The 21,536-nt window shown below is 39.7% G+C and overlaps 1 protein-coding gene across 2 annotated transcripts in view; it reads left to right on the plus strand.

Annotated features, from left to right (window-relative positions):
* The first annotated feature begins 16,823 nt into the window (after positions 1 to 16,823).
* Positions 16,824 to 21,536, plus strand: part of LOC115402928 (nck-associated protein 5-like) — an 80,380-nt gene continuing 75,667 nt past the window's right edge. For both annotated transcript variants that reach the window (XM_030111604.1, XM_030111603.1), the window contains exon 1: positions 16,824 to 17,108. In XM_030111604.1, coding sequence (XP_029967464.1) covers positions 17,080 to 17,108 — 29 coding nt within the window. In that variant the 5' untranslated portion in view covers positions 16,824 to 17,079. The remainder of the gene's footprint in view (positions 17,109 to 21,536) is intronic.

Consider the following 21,536-nt stretch of genomic DNA (forward strand, 5'->3'; position numbering starts at 1 on the left):
AGATTTTAGGCTTTCCTGCAGTCAAAACAAAATCCTGATTTGAATTAAACTCCAGGCTACGTTTGACCGCTTGTGGGTCTGAATTTGCCTTCTGTAGCTGTGTCTTGTCACGTCAGACTCCAGAGCTGGACAGCTCACTGAGAGGTAGTGGCGAAGAAATGTGAAGCAAGTCATGCTGACAGGAATGGACCGAGCGACTGTTTGATGCTCCTGTGTACTGCGGTGGTTCAACAGCTGGTTAAGTGGCGGCACACTGGTAATGAGATCATTTATGGAGCTGTAACTTCTCAAATGAGAACACCAGCTCAAGGAGCTGAGAAGGCGAATACAGCGGTGAATTACAGTCAAGAGAAGCAAGCAGCATGGTTTAAAAAAAAATATTTCCGCACAGGCTGAGCTCCAGCGCTAACACGGTCTCCATCACCACAACAGCCACTTTGAAAACCTCCTAATGTCACCTCCATCAACCCTCTGGAGTCCTCCGCCTCGTTCAAGAGGAAAATGATGTCTGAAGAGTGTCATCGTAGCAACATGGCTGACCTGACCTCGATGCCGCGTCTTTAAACAGGAGTGGATGTACAGTAGCTCAGGGCAAGGAGATCAGCATTGTCTGTAGCATCGACTCCATGTTTGGCGCAGTGAAGCAGATAGTCTAATGCATTCGATTGGAGACTGGATTGTGTAGCCATATAAAAGGGGTCAGTGATAGCCTAGAGGTTAAAGGAAGGTTTTGATAGGAGAAAGGTCACAACGGGAGGAAAACGTGACCTGCACTAATCCGTTTGTATCAATGTTATGCATTAAATAACTCAATTTTCTTTGCTTTTTTTTTTTTTTTTTTCTTTCGCTTCTCCTGGCTCCACTCCTGTGATGCTGTCAGTGTTAAACCTTTATCAGCATCAATATGTTAAAATCCTTGCATCACATGAATGATTTTGGGGTGGAACTTGTTACCAGCGTCACTTCTCCTTTGAGATGTCATTATTGTAAAATCGTCTTTTCTGGGGAATTAAAAATGGTGTCTTTGTCACTCTGAGATGCTCTCTTCTCATAGCTATATGCATGAAAAATGAAGATCGTCAAGGGCTTTAAAGCCTTCCTGACACTGACTCAGAATCTTGTGCCACGAAGGAAAGAAGAAGAAAGCAGCAAATCTCCCGGTTCCCTCATTACTAGGAAATTTGTCAAACGATAGAGTACTTCATGTTTCTTAAAATTGGCGTAACAGCTCAGGTTTGGTGTGAAAATGGGAAAAATAGATGAATTCAAACAGATATCCCCACTTGGCCCAGTAATTTTCAATCACCACCTCCCAGCAACACTTGCAGCAGCTGATAGCAGCCAAAATGAGGCACACCACCATTTGTTTGCACTTTCCTAAATTAAATTGGCAAAATAAACACTTGTTTGTTGTGGCTGAAGCATTCTTCTGTTAAGCTCTGAGTTCACGACTGAACAATCTCTCATTAGTATTTTTCTCTGCTTGCCTGAGAAGAATATAAGGAAAATACCAACGAGCACACTCAAAGCATAATGAACTTAACTGAACTTGATCTCTCACTTACTCACCTCTTGCCACACTCAAATACACCCCCTCTAAATCAACATCTGAATCCAGCACAGGCATGGTAAACCTCTCGTTTCAGTTGAACACATTAACTATTATATGGTTGCTATATTTAAGTGTGGAGGCTAAGTCAGGCTTTAGACCACTGATGTGATGCACTAGGATGACTTAAGTTACTCGCTTTTTGTTATCGTGTTTGATGAATCGAAGTCGGATGTCAGTGTCCATTAAACTTTAGAACTGGTCTTCAGACATGCTCGTACATTCACACCTGTAACCCCAGTTGCACCTCTCTGCCTCAGTGATGGGGGGGGGGCTTCGGAACTGGTAACCTGAAATTATCAGACAGATGGATTCAGTAAGTGTCTGCAAACTACTTTCACACAAAGCTTAAAAAACATGCAAGACAGAGGAACTCTTTATCTGAAACCTCTCTTAAAACACATTACATTCCAGAGTATTAAACCTTAGCATGGAGGATATCAATAAAATGAATGTGGAATGGAGTTGATTCCATTTAAGCAGAAGTAATGTATTTAGCGTATTTATATGCGCTATGACTCAGGAGGTCATTTCAGCCACATTTATCTTCTATCCTTGGATAGCTTTTTCTTTTATTAACAAAAATGGGAAAAAAAATCTAACAAGTACATGTATTGTTATAAAGCAATTAAATTTCTCTCATGCATAACAAAATATATATACTTTTTTTTAAATACACAGTCATATGTGTTGATTTCTAGACTGTGATAAAGTTTATTGATGTAAAATTAAACTTAGGAGCATACCTTTTTGTATTAAAGTAAGATGTTGTTTCATGATATAATGCGATCTCTCTTCCTGGGAAAGTCTGTGCCATGATCCTGGAATAGATCCTCAGACCAGTAATTGAACCTCGGATCCAGATTAAGAGCATTCTGGTCATAGAACAACAAATTAACTCTGCACACGTCTTTGAGGAGGAGGTCAAGTTTGAAAATGTTTAAATGTGGACTTGGAGAACGTCTATGACCATGTGTTGGTGGAGGTGGGGAGTACGGAGTACTGGGTCCACTGGGACCATTACTGTCTCGTCTTTGTGGCTCTGATTTAAGAGGGTTTTCTATGTGCAGGAAGACCACCTTTGCCAGGTGTTGAAGTCCTTCTGGGAATTATTTACGAGTTACGAGAGAAGGGATTGAGTCTGGCTGTAGTTTTGGACAGGTCCCAGACTCTGGTGCTGGAGAGGAGCTCTCTGTTTCACAGTTGGTGTGCACCCCCACCCAACTATGGTAATGAACTTTGGGTCATGACTGAAGGAATTACTCAGCAAATACAAGGCGCTTTTTGTGAGGGAGCGGGGAGTTCAACCATCCAGGAGACTCTCAAAGTCAGACCACAGCTCTACCACATTGAAATGAGCCATTTGATGTGGTTCAGTCATTTGAGCAGGACGCTTCCTGGTCGCCTTTAATCACAGGTCTGTGAGCCAGGTCTCACTGGGAGGATGTCCTGCGGTCGACCTAGAACCTGCTGGAGTGATTATAGCTCTGGTTTTGTCTGAGAGCGGCCTGGGGGTCCTCCCAGGAGGAGCTGAGGGAAGTTATTGGGGGATTGAGTGTCTAGTCTGTTTTGCTCGCCATACTTTGACTGAGTAGACATGTTAATTAGGCAGGTAAAGTGATTTGAGAATGCTCAAATCTGACAATAATCCACATGCTCCTGCTGTGTGGGCTCTGGAGATGATCCCAGCTGACCTCCATGCCTCTAAAAGTCAAGCACCACACACCTGCTAATGTCATATTCTGCTGTTAAATCTAATGTTTGGATTAGCTTTGGTTTCTTTGCTGAAGGGTCCGGCATGTAGCTGAGGACAAGTACGTTTGCACGTCTGAATCACTCTCTTAGACTCTAAAAGTAAGAAAAACTGTAATAAATAGCTCCTTATCAAAGGTAGAGGCTGACTGTTTGCCGCAGAGTCAGATTAGAGAGGGGGAACGACAGAATGGTACCAGCTTTACACAGAGTTAGAACCTTTGCAACATCAAGGACGCATAAAAAGATAGCTTTGTGCTATTAATATCTTCACCCAGCACTATTTATGGAATGAAAGGAGAGAGGGATGCATAAAATTTCCATGTTTGCCAGATAAATTAAATCCTCTCCATGCTGCTCTTTGTGAGATGGTTCCTTGGTGGCAGGGGGAATTAATTCCTTCCTTGCAGAATATTTTTTTTTACATCCCTCAACATCTCATCATTTCCCCATTAGTTTCAATGAGGATTTTTAATTAGTTAATCACCCAATTTCTGTGAATTTATTGAACTTTTCTTTCATATTCGAAACTCTGTCATTTTTAATTTGCAGGATATGAATGCACAGCGCTCAGAAACATAACTGATCACAGGTCAGTCTTTTGCAATAAATTTGGGATCTATTATGCAACTCTTGTAAATGCTAACAAGAATTCTTTTAATGAATTCTGACTTCTTTTCAAACAAATTTAAATCCACACACAGCTCTGTTTGTTGGGCTGGACCAATAAAACAACAGCGTAGTACATTTCTTGACTAAACCAAAGGTTTGTCTTTGAATGCCAAGAGGTGTGAATACATAGGGAAAAAGTTAACAATATTAATTTCAGCATTATGCTGTGTTAACAATACCTTCTGCTGCAAAATATGTTCCTGTTGATCCAACTGCACCCTCAGGCAGGCTGGTTTTAGGCTATGTTTTTTACATCCCTACAGTATGTTCACAGAACACAGACGTTGACCCTCAAGGTTTTGTTGACAGAAAACATTTTCTAACAACATTGTAATGATGTTTTAACTTGATACAACATTCAAGAAATTCCAGAATTCCACCTTTAACAATTCTGTCCACACGTGTGTCCCTCTCTTGGAGTGTTTGTTATATTAATATATTAATGTTATTTATTTATTTACTTATCAGCTCATATTAGCAGCCGATCCTACCATATGAAACTTAATTTTCCACAAATTTCAGTTTTTAAAATATGAATTTGATTTAATTTCTAGATTTTTAACTACTTTTGTGAGTACTTATTTTACCACTCGAAAGTTCTGAATTCTACTGGTTTAGTTGTTAAATGTTGTGGTTGTTCAGCTGCGTTTTGGTTGTCCCTTATCAGCACTTGAATCATGCTGAAAATACCTGGTCCCGAGTGGACCAGATCTGTAAAACAAGAGCACAATCATCTTAAGATAACGCCAACATCAAACATTTCGTTCGTTGTTCTTGTTCTGAGTACAGCTTCATAAAGACATTTAATCAAATATCTTCTTGAGAAGTTGAATTTCACAAAGAAAAATAAGCATAGACATGTTGAAATTTGAAAAATCTTCATTTTATGAGCAAGCACATTTCATGTGTTTACATTGAAAAATGCAACAAATAACTACTTTTTTCCTTTGACCGTCAAAGTCTGCAAAAAAATCTTAAATCCTCTCTGCCAAATGTGATTCTCTTCAGAGTAATGTTGGAAAAATCTTCTTAACACACATGATTTCTGCATCCTTCAGCACTTTTTTCTTAAATTCACCCTCACAGTGTGTTGATGCTGCAAGAGCAATACTATAGGTCACGTTGAATAAAACATAAACAGCAGTTAGCACAATCTTTGTGTTTTCTCTGTAATTTTTCTACGTCGTCAGGCTTGGCTGGGATCAACCCTCTGGTGGGATGTTTTTGTGCCCTGCCGTCAGACGGTTATAGCTCTGTAACCCCCAGGACTCCCTTGAAAAGGAGGTTTTTAATCTCAAAAGGACTTTCCTGGCTAAATAAAGGTTAAACAAACAAACCATGGAGTCAAAGTCGAGGAGTGATAACTTTTAGTTGTCAAGCTGCAAAAACATGTGAAAGCAAAATGAATATGAGGTGACACTGAGGTGCAAAGTCGTTCAACCAAACAACTGAAAATGTCATTATAATGAATGAAGACTCCGATGAGATCAGATTTCTTCATTTACTGATTTCTTAATTCCAGCTGGAGTGACTCTGTATCTAAAGGATCAGGAGAGGTTAATTATGGATCTGCTTTAAATACAGATGACTGAAACTGTATTATGACCCATAAACCTCAGCCTGGAATCAAATTTCCTCAGAAGAAAATCATGTCTAATGCTTTTTATTTCCTCTCGAAATGCTGCAGCTTTCCTCAGACCAGGCTGACGCTAAGGCTCATAATGCTGCAGAAAGACTCCAGTAAAAGAATACATAAAATCCCAGAATTTTCGCTTCCCTGTACTGGTTATCTAAGTGAATCTCAGTCTCCATGGAAAGATATTGGCTCTGAAACTGTAGATGTGGTTAATAATCATATCCATTTTTAACTGTTATCTAATATTGAGCTAATTTTCTTCATCCATCTTATCAAACATCGACGCCTCTAGAAAACTACTGTCATCACTGGAACATCAGTCCGTCGTTCCAGGTGTTTTAATGGTACAGACTAGGGCTGAACGATATATCGTTATCATATCGATATCGAGATATGAACATTCAGGACATTAGTTTCTCAAAATCAACGATATCAAGATTCCCCCTGCTTGCCTTGCATGTCAGCTCGCCCTGCACAGGTCAGGCCAGCCAACCACAAACCTGTTTACTGGTTGACAGCTGATGGCAGAGGGCCGCTGCAGAATCTGCACAAACCAGTTTGGTGGTCGTGGCAGTGAGTTCTCATAAATAAAACTGCATTTTTTTTTTTACATCCTTTTGTATTATGATTTTTTTATTTTTCTGAAAAACGCTTAACTTTCACTGAATCCATTGTAATATATCGTATCGATATCGAGATATCTGGCATGGATATCGAGATATGAAATTTTGCCCATATCGTTCAGCCCTAGTACAGACCAAGACTTTTTTTTTTTTTTTTTATGAAAGACTCTTTTCTGATCACACACTCATTAAATATTGAATTAATATTGATTAGAGTGAAGTCAAACACAAGCAGGTGCTGCACATGTTAGGTTCTTTTGCAAAGGCTAATCAAATTGTCGCTAAATCAGTTCAGGCAAATCCACAGCCATCTCTTATGATCTGTGGTGCTCCTCAAAGGCGAATACTCAGAATAAACATAGAAACAGGTGTAAGTCTGTTTTCTAATGTTTTACATGAAGGTCTGGATAGTCTGACTGTAACATTATATTGGATAGACAGACAGACAGATGGATCTTCTCAAATAAGAAGTAGAAAATATTCATATTTTTCCAGTTTAGACAGTGAAAACTACACCACACTGAAACTGTACTGCTTCTAGAAGCTGTAGCTTACATTTAGAGCATTTTTTTGTGTTTTGTTCAGTATCCTTATAATTAATATGGTCAGTGATATTGTCAGTTTTTTAAGGGGTAGTTCCCACAAAGTGGGGAAAAGATTAAATTGTCCAAAATATCCTGCGTGCAGAAGCTTTCAGATTTCTTTTCACTCTGGATGAGCCCAACTCCCCAAAATGAAGCCCACACCATAATCTTCTCTCCACCAAACATCACACGTGGTGCAATGGAATATTTAGAAGCTGGATTTGGACTGGAAAGTACAAAATTGCTTTTGTACTTTCCACAATTTTGGAAAACCTCAAGTTTGACAAGTACAGTTTAAGATCCTCACATTTTCATTGTTTTAAAATACGTTTTCAAAACGTTTTATGGCCATAACACTGCAATAATTATAATGGAATTCAGGCAAACTCTGGAGAAATTTAAGAAAAGACTTAAAACATCATCACCCTATTAAAACAATGGCCTAAGATTAAAACAATGGCTTAAGTCATTTTTTGACGAAAATGAGTTTTTGGCCTAAATGACGTCTTGATAATGCTAGTCATCTCTGGTACATTCTATGTATGTCAACAGTCATCCACTGTAGAGGCCCTTTTGTTTGAAATGATTAATATATTTGGCATATGCTCTGCATTTTGTTAAAGGTGCATTAAGGGATTTGCACTTTTCATAATAAACAACGGCCCCTGCAGGCCTTGGGGGTAACTGCAGCTTAGTGAAACCTTATGAAATTCTCCCAGTGGCACTGCAACTTTCAAGTGACAATTTAGCGCTGTTAGTGGTACTTGAAATGATTATGTCAGGACACATTCTACACATCATTGAATATTTGTAAGATATTTATGGGCCAATATTTAATAGGGTGACGACATTAAACTTTAATGATCTTGGTGCTAGACAATTTCTTTTTCTTTTTTTTCTTTTTTTTTTTTTTTTTTTTTTTAGTGTGTCTTAATTGGCTTTTTAGATAGGTAGATAGCTTTATTGTTATTCAAGGTACTTATGAAACACTGTGCACTTAGAATGAAATTTCATTGGTAGTAATCTGCATTATAGGTGCAAAATGCTACATAAATATAGCTAATTTAAAAATCTCTTTAAAAAAAAAACATAAATATAAGTGAGGCAGCCCAGAACCATAGCTACCTGTCACATTAGAGTTCACCAGTCTTACGGCCTGTGGAGTAAAAGTGTTGCAGATCCATGCCGTTCTGCTCCCCGCTCTGCGATCCCTCCTGCCTGAAGGAAGCAGTGAGATGAGTCCATGCAGTGGATGCGGACAGGCCTGTGCCCTGGGCAGGCAATATTTGCTTCCAGTGTCCTCAATGGAGGGAAGAGGAGTCCTGATCATTTTCTCGCTGTCCTTACTGCTCTCTGAAGGCTCTTCCAGCCTACCCTTGTACAGCTACCCCACCCACAGAGATGTCATTTGACATGACTGGGCTGCTCCTGTAAAAACTGTTCAGTTTGTTGCATCTTCTTCAAGGATTTTTGGATTGAAAATGTTTAATATTATTTTTATCCTCGTCAGTGCTGATCTTCGAAGGTTTTGGTTGAAATGGGCCATTTTCACAGCTCCACTACTTCCTGAAATTAACTGTGCACATTCATTTCCTGTCTTGCATTATTGGCCAAAATGATTAATCCAGGTGTGTCTTGTTGCAGCAGTCTAAACCAGACACACCTGGATTAATCAGTTTGGCCAATAATGCAAGACAGGAAATGAATGTGCACAGTTATTTTCAGGAAGTAGTGAAGCTGTGAAAATACCCCATTTAGCTATTTACTTTATTCTTTCTAGATGGTCGCTGCTGGTATTTAGACCCTGTTTACATGAAAATGTTTCAAGTGAAAACGCGTTTTCATTTCAGAAAAGTAAAGTTACCAAGGAGAATATGGACTGGGAGTCATGACACTCTGGAGGCAAACGTTACTGTCCAGCTGCTCGTGCATGGCTGTAGTGAACTGCAGTAACAGTATTTCTGCCGTCTGTATGGAGATGGAGCCTGAGCATTTCCAGAACGTTGCATTTTCCCCCCATTTCCACGAGCCTTTTCAGGAAGTTCCAACTTGGGAACTGTTTAAAAAAAAAAAAATTGCATTTTCTGTGTCTCCAAGCATGATTGCCATGTAAACACACACACCCAAAATGCAATGAAGGTTCAAATCGTAGAAGAAGGGGATGTATCTGCCCCTCCGTCTGGGGCACAAGTTGAGGTGTAATCACCCTCCCAACGTCACTCAAACAAATTTGCGTCCACTTATCAATTTGGAAATATTGTCTGAAACAGCTTTCTTGAGGATCACTGAAACATCTTCTGCTCACCGATCAGCAGAAGCTCCCTCATCTCTGAATCTTTTAGCCTTGTTACTATTAAAGACTGTCTGACTCACTCCCTACCCAGGAAAGTCCCCAGTGGACTGAGCCTGCTCCTCAAATTCCTTCACACTGATCCTGCACCGCCACTATGTCGGCTAAAGTCAGCAGGACATGTCTGTGACAGTCCGCTCCAGATGACTGGAGCTAGGTTTCTGGTTTGAACCCTTGAGTCAGGTTTTTTGAGGGAAAAGTGAAAGTCACTGCTTATCCTCACCATAATGGTGTCAGCGCTCCCTGGTCGCTGCTGAATGGTTCCCCACTGCGTGACAGAGAAAGGAAGAACCTCTTCTACTTTTAATTAGCACTGTAAAAATGATATTTAAATAATCTGAATTAAGAATAAGCTTCTTGTAAGCTCCCAAAGGGAGTGTAGGATTTAAAGATCTGTGTCTTGGAAGTTTGTGTCCTCAGAGTTTTATACGATACCTAAAATTAAGATGTGTGAATTATCAGTCTAAGTTTCTTGTTCTAACCAATAAACACTCAAACCAAAGACAGTTAACAGTTTTACAAGTGTTGAAATTGATTCTCTTTTGATGATGGTGCATTCATTCCTACAATAATTCGTTTTAGATATCTTTCATAGATTGTTCTCTTGACTTTTATTGCTGCGTAAACATGAACATTTTCTGAAACGAAAATGCAAAAACTATGCATTTTCACTCGTAATGTTGCCTTTGCAAATGTAGGTTAAAGCAGTGCAAGATTAAAACCTCTCATTCATATGGTTTTGTGTAAAATGTCTGAATGATTTTTTCAGCTCCCTTCAAAAATCTCTATTTCCTGCCCTCAATTCTGAGCGGCTTGGTCCAGTCACTTGTTAGCGTCTGGCCTCTCTATCAGCAGGATGTGAGTTCAGGGCAGAAGTATGTATTCATTAAATACCCAGGGGGCAAAATCTGAGTGAGGTCCTGTCCTAATTCCTTCCAACATCAATGCCAGAGCTCAACTGCTGCCTCGATTAGACCAATTTCTCCGTCCACCCACCCAAAAGGAAGACGTGTAATTACTGCATTTACACTGGAGAGTAAACACACGCCAGCTTGTTTTTCCTCGCCGTCAGTCTCGGTGACGGAGACGTCTAATAACCGTCTGGTTGAAACCATTAACAGGTTCGGTATCAGTGCGTGAGAATGTGTCAGAGCTGAAGTACACACTGGTGTGGAATAATGAATAATGGCGTCTAATGGAAGCGTTGTAATGGTTACGTAACAGTTATGATGGCTGCAGGCTGAACGCGTGAGGAACATCAATTATGATTTTTAACTGAAAGTAAAGATCTCCCTCTGCCAGGCCCTCAAATTAACCTGTTGTTAAAGTTACCAGAAGATTTTAGTTGAAACTGCTTATGTGAAGCAACATTTAAACTTTTGGCAAAAAAAAAAAAAAAATTAATTTTTATATGTGAAAATATCAATATTGATCACATAATTTATATTTAACATTCCAAGAAAAGACTAAAGCACATTTCTCAGCATAAACCTGTAGGCAATCATTAAAACATCTAAAATCTGACAGTTTAAAGTTTTATTTCATAAAGTGAAGCTTGCAATCTGATGCAAAGCAGTTTACGAGTCAACAAACTGGAATGCTTTGCTTTTATATTCCAGTTTGTTAACTCACAAACTGCTTTGTTTCAGCTCGCAAGCTTTACTTCATGCAATAATAAGGGCCAGAGTGGTTCTATTTGTAGCCCCGTGGTCTAAACCCTCTATATCTCTGCCACTGAACTGAAGTCTACTGAGCATATCCTCAGAGACGTATCAATAGATGATCTTATTATGTGTTCAGTGAGTACAGCGCTGACCTCTGTGGTCGTTGTTATATGTGTACAGTGGACTGCATGTCACTGAGGGTTTTACAGAAGAGAAAGCCGCACCAGTCCGACACACACATAATAAACTCTATACAGTGCTGTTAATGCGGAGTTGTTTTATTCACACTGTGTACTTTTCAGACATCTCCTCAGTGTCTGATTAAACTGATTTATTTCCAAATCAAATGTCCATTGTCAGTTGACTGTATTCGATTTTTTTTACATCAATAAAAGCTTAACTATTGAACATCATCCTGGCACATTCTGCAAAATAAGCATATGCTTCTTTAAATGAGCCAATCTAATCTTTTTTTAAGCACGATGAGGTGACACTGATGTTTTATTTCAGGATACAAGGTGATAAGACCATAGATGGTGAATGCAAGACAAGACACTTTGAAAGGTGCTGTGTGATTCAGCATCAGGAGCTGAGGTGTCAACACAGGAAAATGAATGAAGAACTCCATCTACTGGACAAAGTGTGAGAAACACACCATGATTGTGCCGTTTCTTGATGTGATGTTTATAATTAAACAGGTTACACTGCAGCCACACACGTCTTAAAGTCGACAGGTTAGGGTCAACCTCACATCGGGCTCCTTGCTAGTGTATGGACAATAAATTCTCTCAGCCGACATTGAAATCCAGCCATTATTACCTCTTGCGCCCTATAGGCCAGTCATCCATGCATCCGTCTGTACATAAATCCAGACTGTGGATTGTAAAGTGCAGCCTGCAGCAAACGATCATAAAGCAGCAGCATCTCCTTGGATGAGAACAGTGTCATGTAATATAATCAGAAGCACATGCATGGCTGCACGTGTGTGTCCATGCATGTGCACGTTAGTGTATATTACACAGTACATTGCTTTGTCCTGTGCTCATCCGTCAGGGTCAAGAAATAGAAAAACTCAGTAAAAATCAGTATCTACTCGACCTTTTCATTAAAGATCATTGAATTCAGAATTTCAGACCTGGAAAACCACATTTTTCTCAGATATTCCAAACAATTCAGTGTGTGAATACACTTGATATCCATCATTTTTACGATTATTTGAAGTGATCTTTTGAAATTTGTTTCATGACTATTCTTGTAACACAATAATTCTGAAAGTAATGTGAAAAGAAACTTGATCACTATTTTGTACATGAATAATACAAAAATTTCTGTATTGATTAGCATTATTCAAGTAGAATGAAATAGAAATACTTTAATTCCAGAGGGAAATTATTCACACAGAGTAATAATTGACAGTAAATAGAATAAAATACACAGATAATATTGAAAAAGTTGATAGAATGAAATCAGTATGTCAGTAAGCAGCTTATACTATTTTTTATGAACTCCTGTTTCTATTCTTTCATTAAATGTATGGAAGATACTTTAGAAATCCAATTTCTTTCAAGATTTTGCACAACATGAGAATAGTTTTTGGATTTGTTTCATTCTCTATTGACTGATTTTTTTTTTTTTTTCTGCTTGGGATTCGTGCATTTACACATCAACAGAAAACACCAGCGTTAGTATTTGTCTTATCACCAATTAAAAAAAAAATCCTTTTTCGTTTACTCCAAATGTTTGTTTTTCTTTATAAAGAATGAATAGACAGGGCACAGATCTGTATTCAGAATGGAAACACTAAAGTCTCAAGGTAATAAAAAATTAAAAGGCACCAAGACAGGCAAACAAGAATCTTCAGTCTTTTTGTTGCTGAGGGCTTTTTCAAAGTTTCAGTGTTGTTTAGAGAAATGTCACAAACTTCCTGAATAATTACTCAATCTGATCATAACGTGTTTCTTAACATCCCCGAAAGGCTACAGGCTTCATGATGAGGGAAAGCTTACTTCTCACTTTTAAACCTGCCAGAGATGATCAATTGGTAACAACACAAAACATTCTGCTTCTCTAATTTATGTTTCGACCTCAATCGTTCCTAATCTGTGGTTATTCACAGTTACCCTCCTTCTGTCGTCTCTAACAAATCCTTAATGGGTTTGTCTGAGCTGCCACTGCAAATCAGCATTTCTGAAAATGAGTTTCATCTCAGGAAAACTGATCCAGCCAAACACTGAGATCTACATTGTAAAGCTGGTGACTCCATGTAGATTTCATCAAATTTTGAGTGAGTAAACATTTTCTCTGAATTTTTAATGCAGCTCTTACTTTGGGATGATAAATGCTCAACAGTCTAAAAGAGCTAAAACAGCTGAAACAGTTCCAAAAGCTAAAGAGTTTACAACTGCTATAATGGCTTAAAGAAAAGAAAAAAAACAAAAACAAAACAAAGATATCGTAATGGTTAAATGGGCGCCGAAAGAACCAAAGAAATAAAACTGCACAAATAGCTAAAAGATGTTCAACAGTGCAAATAAAAAAGAGAGAGAGAGACATGACTTTAAGAGCTGAAACAGCTGCAACAACATCAGCTAATATGACTAAATAAGTTATTACAATAACAGAATGATTAAACAAATGTACTGCCCCCAAATGCAGCTTAACTCATAGTTTTAGTAAATGTTTAGGTAATGCATTATATTTACAAAGTATATGTGTTGTAAAATTTAAATGTGTTTGGCGGCCTCGGACAGATTTTTAAAAATAGAAAATACACAAAAACGTCTCTTCAGGTCACACAGAGTGCAGACACTCGGTACAGCCTCAGGGGCCACATGCCTGTAGCTTCCAGGCTGAGGAGGGTTGATGAGAAGTAATGAATAAAGGCTCAGTACTCATGATATACAAATGCTTCACTTATATTTGAGTGTGAATAAAGTTTGTGCTTGGGTAGTTAACCATCATCCTAAAAACTTTTGGGATCATAGTGAATAAACTCGTGTTTAACAGAAATATCTGTGTTTAAATATTCAAATTCCACTGGCCATCACCTTATTTCCCATTCATGTCGTCAAGCTTCATTATGACAATTTAAATTTTTTGTAACAAACTAATTTTTGACTTATTTTCATAGATCTGTGTATATCTGGTTGCACTGTGGTTGGTACTGTTGTGTTGCAGGGAGATTCTTGGTAACAGAGGCTTTTCGATGAGGAGTTTGCATGTCTTTGTGTTTTTAAGCCAGTTTGCAGCTGTGTGTGTGTGTGTGTGTGTGTGTGTGTGTGTGTGTGTGTGTGTGTGTGTCTGTGTGTGTGTGTGTGTGTGTGTGTGTGTGTGTGTGTGTGTGTTCTTGTATTTCTATCCTTGTCGGGGCCAAATGTCCCCACAAGGATAGCAAAACGTGGAACGACGTGCCTTGTGGGGACCTTTTTCCGGTCCTAAGTAGGAGAAACAGTGTTTTCTTGACCATGTTGTTGTTACTGAGAAAAGTAAAAGTGCAAAAACATTTCTTTAGGGTTAGGCTTTGTTGTGGTGTGGGTTAGGGTTAGGGTAAGGGTCAGGGTTAGGGGCTAGACATGAATGGGAGTCAATGGACGGTCCCCACAAGGATAGAAATACAAGACTGTGTGTGTGTGTGTGTGTGTGTGTGTGTGTGTGTGTGTGTGTGTGTGTGTGTGTGTGTGTGTGTGTGTGTATGACTATTTGTGTTTGTATCTGAAGATGATTGCATTTATGTGGTAGAAATCCACCGTTCGATCCAAGCAGCAGCTCAGGCCTTGCTCACACTTCTCCATTTGACTTTAAAACCTTCATACAGACTTTGGCACTGGCTGTCTGAAGTGCGGTCATCGGATGTTGCAGCTCACCTGAGATGCACCTCCTGCACCACGAGGTGGCAGTGCTGATTCAAAATCTGCACATGTGCTGGGGTTCTCTAAAATCCAGGGCTGCAAAAAGCCTGGATAACTTTATGGTTAGGAATATTATCTATAATTCGTATACTTTTATATTTTAGTCCCTGACTTTGCATTTACTGAATAAAATTAAACAAAACATCTGGAAAATCCTTTGTGAAAAAAAACTTCAATGAATGAGGATTAATCATCCTGAACATTCATAGTGTTCTTCACAGGATTTTGTATGCGTGTGTGTCTGTTGTGTGTGTGGCTTCCATCACGTTAGCAGACAGCTTTGAAAAACGTACGAAGGCAAACATGCGTTTAGTGTTGCTCAATCAGGGTTCAGTTCATTAAAGTCAGTCTTTGCTGATTCTGAGACGTTGTTTAACCCAAATCACCAAATCTTGTCACTCTAATCCAACCACTGGACCGTGGACCGGTACCAGGCCACAGGTTCATAGTTCTCTGGCTTTGTTTCAGATAGGATATTACACATTCCACTTACAGGTCATAACCCCTCTACTGGAAAGGACAAAAAATATTGTCAGCTTCAGGTGTAGAGAGCAGCATAACATCAGCACAGACCAAAATGTTCCGTAACAACTGACTGAATGTGTCGTTAACATGGTGATATGGGGGATATGGGGGAGGTGAGGGCTGGATGGAGCAGAGAAAGAGGTAACGGGAGCCTGAGGAGGGAAAGAAAGACCCCAACACACACTGAAAGATCAATAAGACAAATACTAAAAGACCACAAACACAACCATCCTCCCTCAGCATACAGAGTACAGTGGTGAGTGACTGACTTATCGCCAGCCTGGTAATCAATCTTAAAGTGCAGTGATAATTGAGGTCCAGCATATTAAAAAAGACAGAGCAGGCATTGATTACATTACATCACCATAGTGTAGTAACGGCATAAAAGAAGCACCAACAAGCATCTTCTTCAAAACAAACATGATTTTTTTTAAAATATAAGTTCAATGTCATTTTCAGTGAGTCTAGTTAAACACATTATTTTATTTCACACATCTGTAGAAAAGCTGCGAGCACTTAAATCTCTATGGCCTTGTTGTATTCTGAAGTGGTAACATGATAAAGTAAAGTAACAAATAATGTTTCTACCGGAACTGTATCTTCTTTTCTCACAACATGTCGTAATAGTTCAGCTAGAATTGGTTTAAAATACTAAGGATGTGATGCATATTTTCAGTACTAAACTGCTTTTATTAATGTCATCATTTGCCACCATTTCATTACAAAATGAAAAAATTAGAGCATTGTTGAAAATGTGACTAAATAGTTTTTTCCTGACGTACTTTTGCAGCTCCAACGCAGTCCAGACTGCAGAACCCTGGTTTAAAGCTAATGAACCTTTGATTTGCACTAAATCAGATATCAAAGAAGCTCCTGTTTTCTTTCTAGAATAATATATTTATGTAATCTTTAACTAAAATCATACTTTAACTCTCAGCATCCACATCCAGGTTTCCTTCTGATACTGCAGTAAAACTGGCTAAAAGCTTGTCCGTAACGGTTAAAAAGAAAAAGAAAAATCACTCAGCCAAACAAGTGAAGCCTGAAAAATACTGTGAACTGTCATTGCTCATATTAACTTCCTCATATCTCTGTTTGGACTGAAGCTTTAGGAGAAATAAACATTTCTTGAAGAATGCGATTCAGAAAAAAAAAAAAAAAAAAAAGTCCAACAAAAAAAAAAAAAACAGGGATTTAGCAAGCTCAGAGCAAATATGAAGAGATAAGCTGAAAATTCACACAGCATATTAAACCTTATCAGGGTCAGCGAGTGTAACCGGCTGTATATTGTTCCTATTCAGTGTCAGGAGGAGGACATGGACATGTTGTGTTATACACTCCTCCTGATTAGCTGATTAATATCTGAGTATGGAAACACCCACAGGAGCAGCCACGAGGACGCAGGCATTACAATATTAACACCGCCTCAACTTTAACAGCCGCTGCATCACTGTACGGTGGTGGTGGTGTGTGTGTGTGTGTGTATGTGTGTGTGTGCGTGCGTGCGTGTGAAACAGATGTACTGCATCCCTGCTATCTTCAGTGGGATTACGATATGCAAGATTAACAACAAACTGACTGTGTTTGCTCCTCTGCCCCGCAGCTACGCCACCAAGACTGATCCATAACCACCGCCATCATTACAATAATAATCATCATAATAAGGAGAAGAGGAAGAATCCCCCGGCTGGCGAACAAACAACATCTGGGCGTGGAGAGAAGGGAGAGGGCCACGTCTCGGCAGGGTGGGCAGCAGATGGTGACACTGCAGCAGCACTTCTCCAGGTAGCCCCCCCCGCCCCCCCCCCCCCCCCAGCACGCCGACGGCCACCAAACACACCTGCGTTGTTCTTCTGAGGCAGAATACAAGAGAATCTCAAAAAGACAGATTTAAGAAGTCCTCTTTTGGTTTCATCCTCCCACAACACATTGAATATATTAAATGTCGTACACTTAAGGAGCTGGTGCTTTGCAGCTGGCACTTCACTTGGATTCAACATGATTTTTTCAGTTTTTCCATGGGAATTTGTGCAAATCCTTTCCGTCTGAAATATTCAGACTTGAATGTCTTCGTTCCAAAAGAGCTGGATGTTCATTAGGTCTTTGCTCCGTACAGGCTGGTCGAGTTCTCCATGTCATGTTATTCTTCACCCGTGTAACAAAGTCTGACTGAAATACATGAATTCAGTAGTTTACAGAGTGGCTTAATACCTTTGTCCATTTAGAATATGTGTATAGCGCCATATAAAGCTACAGTCTTTGTAGTTATGTAATTTAAGGAGAAACCTCAAATTTCTCAGATGTTCTGATGTGTGACTTTGTAAACGTGACTCAGGTGCAAGCTGCAAACCAAGAACAAGTTGCATTGTGGGGTTTTATCATGAGTCTGATGAGTGTTGGATAATGGGATAAGATACAAACCATACAACTATAGGTTCACATGATGAATTCAAACTTACACACGTTCGATTCAAGTGATTTGATCCTGTTGCGATGTCCATTCAGACTTCTGAACCAAACAAGTGCAACACATCACTTTTGAGAATAGATTTTGATCCACTTCCAAACAAACTCTGTTGTGTTATGATTGAAAGTTCAATTGAAACCAAAAATGTGGTTGAATCAAAGAGCAAACTTCAGTCTGAAGTGGCTCGGAGAAGGTTTAAGGTGCTTTGCTCTGAGCAGCCATGGGGGAGCCATCAGGACGTTTGGCTTTGTGTTTGGTAGCCGTCACAGCCTCCATATTTACAGTGCTGGTATACAGCGCAGCTTGACATGCCCCTGCTCTCGCTCTTATTATCTGTATCCAGATCGTTTTTCATGTGGTCCCAAATAAGAATTAGCAGTCATCCCTCAGATGTCCCAGGCGGTTGTGGTAAATCATCAGAGTATTTCACTGATCAGCAGCTCAATTTCATCCATCAATCAATTCGTCATCTATCAATGTTCCATCCACATTCTGCTGCTTTTGCCCTGAGGTTCTAGTGTAGAACCACCACTTACATTACAAGACTGCTTTAGTCTATCCAAACACAATCACAATGCAGCAGGCACAGGGAGAACGTGCAAACTCCTGCGAGACCCTGAGTCATATTTTTGACTTTGGACTGCATGTGGAATCTGGATAAAATGCACAGAAGAACATACAGGAAAACTCTTGTCTGATGCCAAAGTCCGTCATGTGAGGCAAGGCTATACATGCAGTTTTCCAACTACACTGACATAAACATTTTCCTTCCAGCCACATTCAGTGTGTAAAAAAAGTTCTGTAGAATAAAAGCCCATGGCCACTACTCAATGACAAACCATCAACCAACAACACATGGAACTCATCCATCACAGCTTCCTCACAGCCGGGCTGATGAATGGCCGGCCCTCTGCAGCGACATCCAACACTTTCATTAACTTGAGAGCCTGCAACATGTAAAGATCTGTCTCTGGAAGAAAAAAATCCACTCCGCTTTATTGGAGCAGCTCGACACTAAAACTTGATATGAAATGTCAGTGTGGGGCTACTACTGCGTCCCCGCTTATCGACCGCCCCTCCCGGCAGGCGATAAAGGGAAATAATAACCAAACATTATGTCCAGCCGACTGTTAGGCCACAGACGGCACCTCATGATCGGAGTTCGATGGCATCTGCATATGCTCAGCGAGGTGTGAGATTAGGCCCGATAACTTGTGGCTGCGAATTAATCTGCAGCCCCCCCCCCCCCCCCCCCCCCCCCCCCAAAAAAAAAAAAAAAAAAACCATGCAGAAGATATTTGATCTGCTGTCCACTATTTAAGAAGATTACACTACTTTTTTTCCTCTGTCTTAGCTTATTAGCACAGGCCGATGTGTCTTCCAGCTGTATCAGGCATCTAAAACTTACAAGTGAAGGGAGCAAGTGTGCTTTTATAAAATTAGAAAATACCAGTGCTGATTTCTGCTTAATTGCAGGCTTTGTTTAAATGACCTTTGTGCAATTATTCTACATTTTTTGGTCCATTTAATCTCATTATGGCTCACCCGAAGAAGCCTTTTTAAGCAAATCCTGAGTCTGCAGCTGAAATACACTTCCTGGCCTCTGTGGGCCCTTAAGTGCTGCTGCTGGAGCTCTGGAGGATACTTTGTCTCATATATTATTTACAAAAACCGCTTTAACTTCAGACTGACTTCTGAGTTTTTAGATGTTCTCCACAAGGAACGATGGCGGTGGTTTTTGTCGGTGAAATTCACTCGCTGCAACAACACAGAATAAATTGTGGAGATGTGCCAAGGACAATGTGGGTCGGTCTAATGACTGAGTCACTCGCTAACTTTAGCTGATGTTGTATTTTTAGCAGTTCCAGAAGGAAATATTATGAACTAATGACAAGAAGAAGAAGCAACAGAGGCCAACGGCCTGCATGCAGACAGCAACACAGCTGTTAGAAAGTTCCGCCACATTTAATCATGGCTACTAATCCACCACAGCTACTGTGGGTATAGACTAATGGTAATGCTTCATATTCGTTGGTTGACTAACAGCATTATTCAAAATCTGTATGATAAATGTTGATGAAAGGCAAACAGATAATTGGACAAGGAAGAAGTTTTTTAGTTTTGGGTGAGATCTGGATTAACAGGCTCCTGGAAAAAATAGAGAAGTTATGAATGGATATTGATGATATTTTGTAGGCCGATACTAATGACTTATAAAACTCGTCATCATATTGGGAAATATGAGCACCCAGAAGTCGCATCTAAACTGTGACTGAAAGATTGAAAAAAAGTCCTTTTACCAATATAATTAAATATAAATAAAAAATAAATGTGATATAAATATGTAAATGTGATATAAATCTGTCTTTTTGGTGTCTTTTATATTGCAGAAATTATTCTAATTGATTTAATAAGACTGACTTGTACGCATACAAAAAAAAAAAGAAATAAAGTGTTAAATTATCCTTCGATACCATCCGGAATTCCCTGGTTTATAAGAAACATGAACGTTTAGTTCCTGTTGTGTAACTCTTAAAAAGTACTGGTGTTAAAGTAATGTGTTAAAGCTCTTCAATCGCAAGGTTCTTTACAAAAAAAAGTTATTAACATGGGTGTTTTCATTAAAAGCAGTTAAATTTTTGACATTTGAATTAATGATTTCATTTTGGTTCTATTTGCTGCGTCGTGCCCGAAAACAGCATGAAGTGATATAGTGCAGATATAATTCTGCCATTTCCCCTAAATGCCTCGATGTGCAGAAAAACTGAGCATGTGATCTCGATGGTTTTGTTTCCACTGCAGTGGGAAAAGGGCTCATATGGCAGCATAAGGAGGAAACTAGGCCATTCATTCATACTTTGTTATGCATGATAACTGGAGGTCCTGCACCGGAAAGTGCAGCCTGCAGTCGAATATCACAAAGCGGCCGCAGCCCCTCGGGTGGGAGGAAGGGGTCATTTCTACTGAAGACAAACATCCACGTGGAGTCGTGTGCACGCTGTGAGCACACGCATGGGTGCACACGTGTGTCTGTGCATGGGCGATATGTAGAGTGCATGTTACACGGTCTTTTCATCCGTTATCTGCACGTGCTTTGTGTGTGGGTGATGATGGGGGGAATGGATATCCGCAACCTTGATTTTAAGTGCATCTATTGAATATATTTACAACGGCATGATACATTCATCAGTCAGACTTTATATGCTTGGTGTTTTCATGCGTGTTGTTTTAATTCAAAGTGTCTCGTCACCTCAAGAGTAATACAGTGATAACAAGTCAATAAAATCAAAGGAAATCAAAAGACAAAAAACATGTTCAAATAAAGAAAGAATTGCTGAAATACAAACTGTAAGATTAATTAAAGCCGCAAGCGGCATTGGACGGGACCTCGCCCTCTGGCAAGGTGGCCCGACTGAGGCCGAAGTCCAAGTCACTGGGAACCTTGCTCCTCCATAGACTTCCAGCACTTTCTCACCCACTAACATGGAGTTGTTAGCATCCCCCATCCACTGACGTGGAGCTTTTAGCATCTGTCATCTGCTAACATGTAGCTGTTAGCATCCCCCATCTGCTAACAGGTAGCTGTTAGCATCTGTCATCCGCTAGCAAGTAGCTGTTAGCATCTCTCATCCGCTAGCAAGTAGCTGTTAGCATCTCTCATCCGCTAGCATGTAGCTGTTAGCATCTCCCATCCGCTAACATGTAGCTGTTAGCATATCCCATCCGCTAACATGTAGCTGTTAGCA

Source organism: Salarias fasciatus, chromosome 16 (assembly GCF_902148845.1).
Source record: "Salarias fasciatus chromosome 16, fSalaFa1.1, whole genome shotgun sequence".
NCBI lineage: Eukaryota > Metazoa > Chordata > Actinopteri > Blenniiformes > Blenniidae > Salarias > Salarias fasciatus.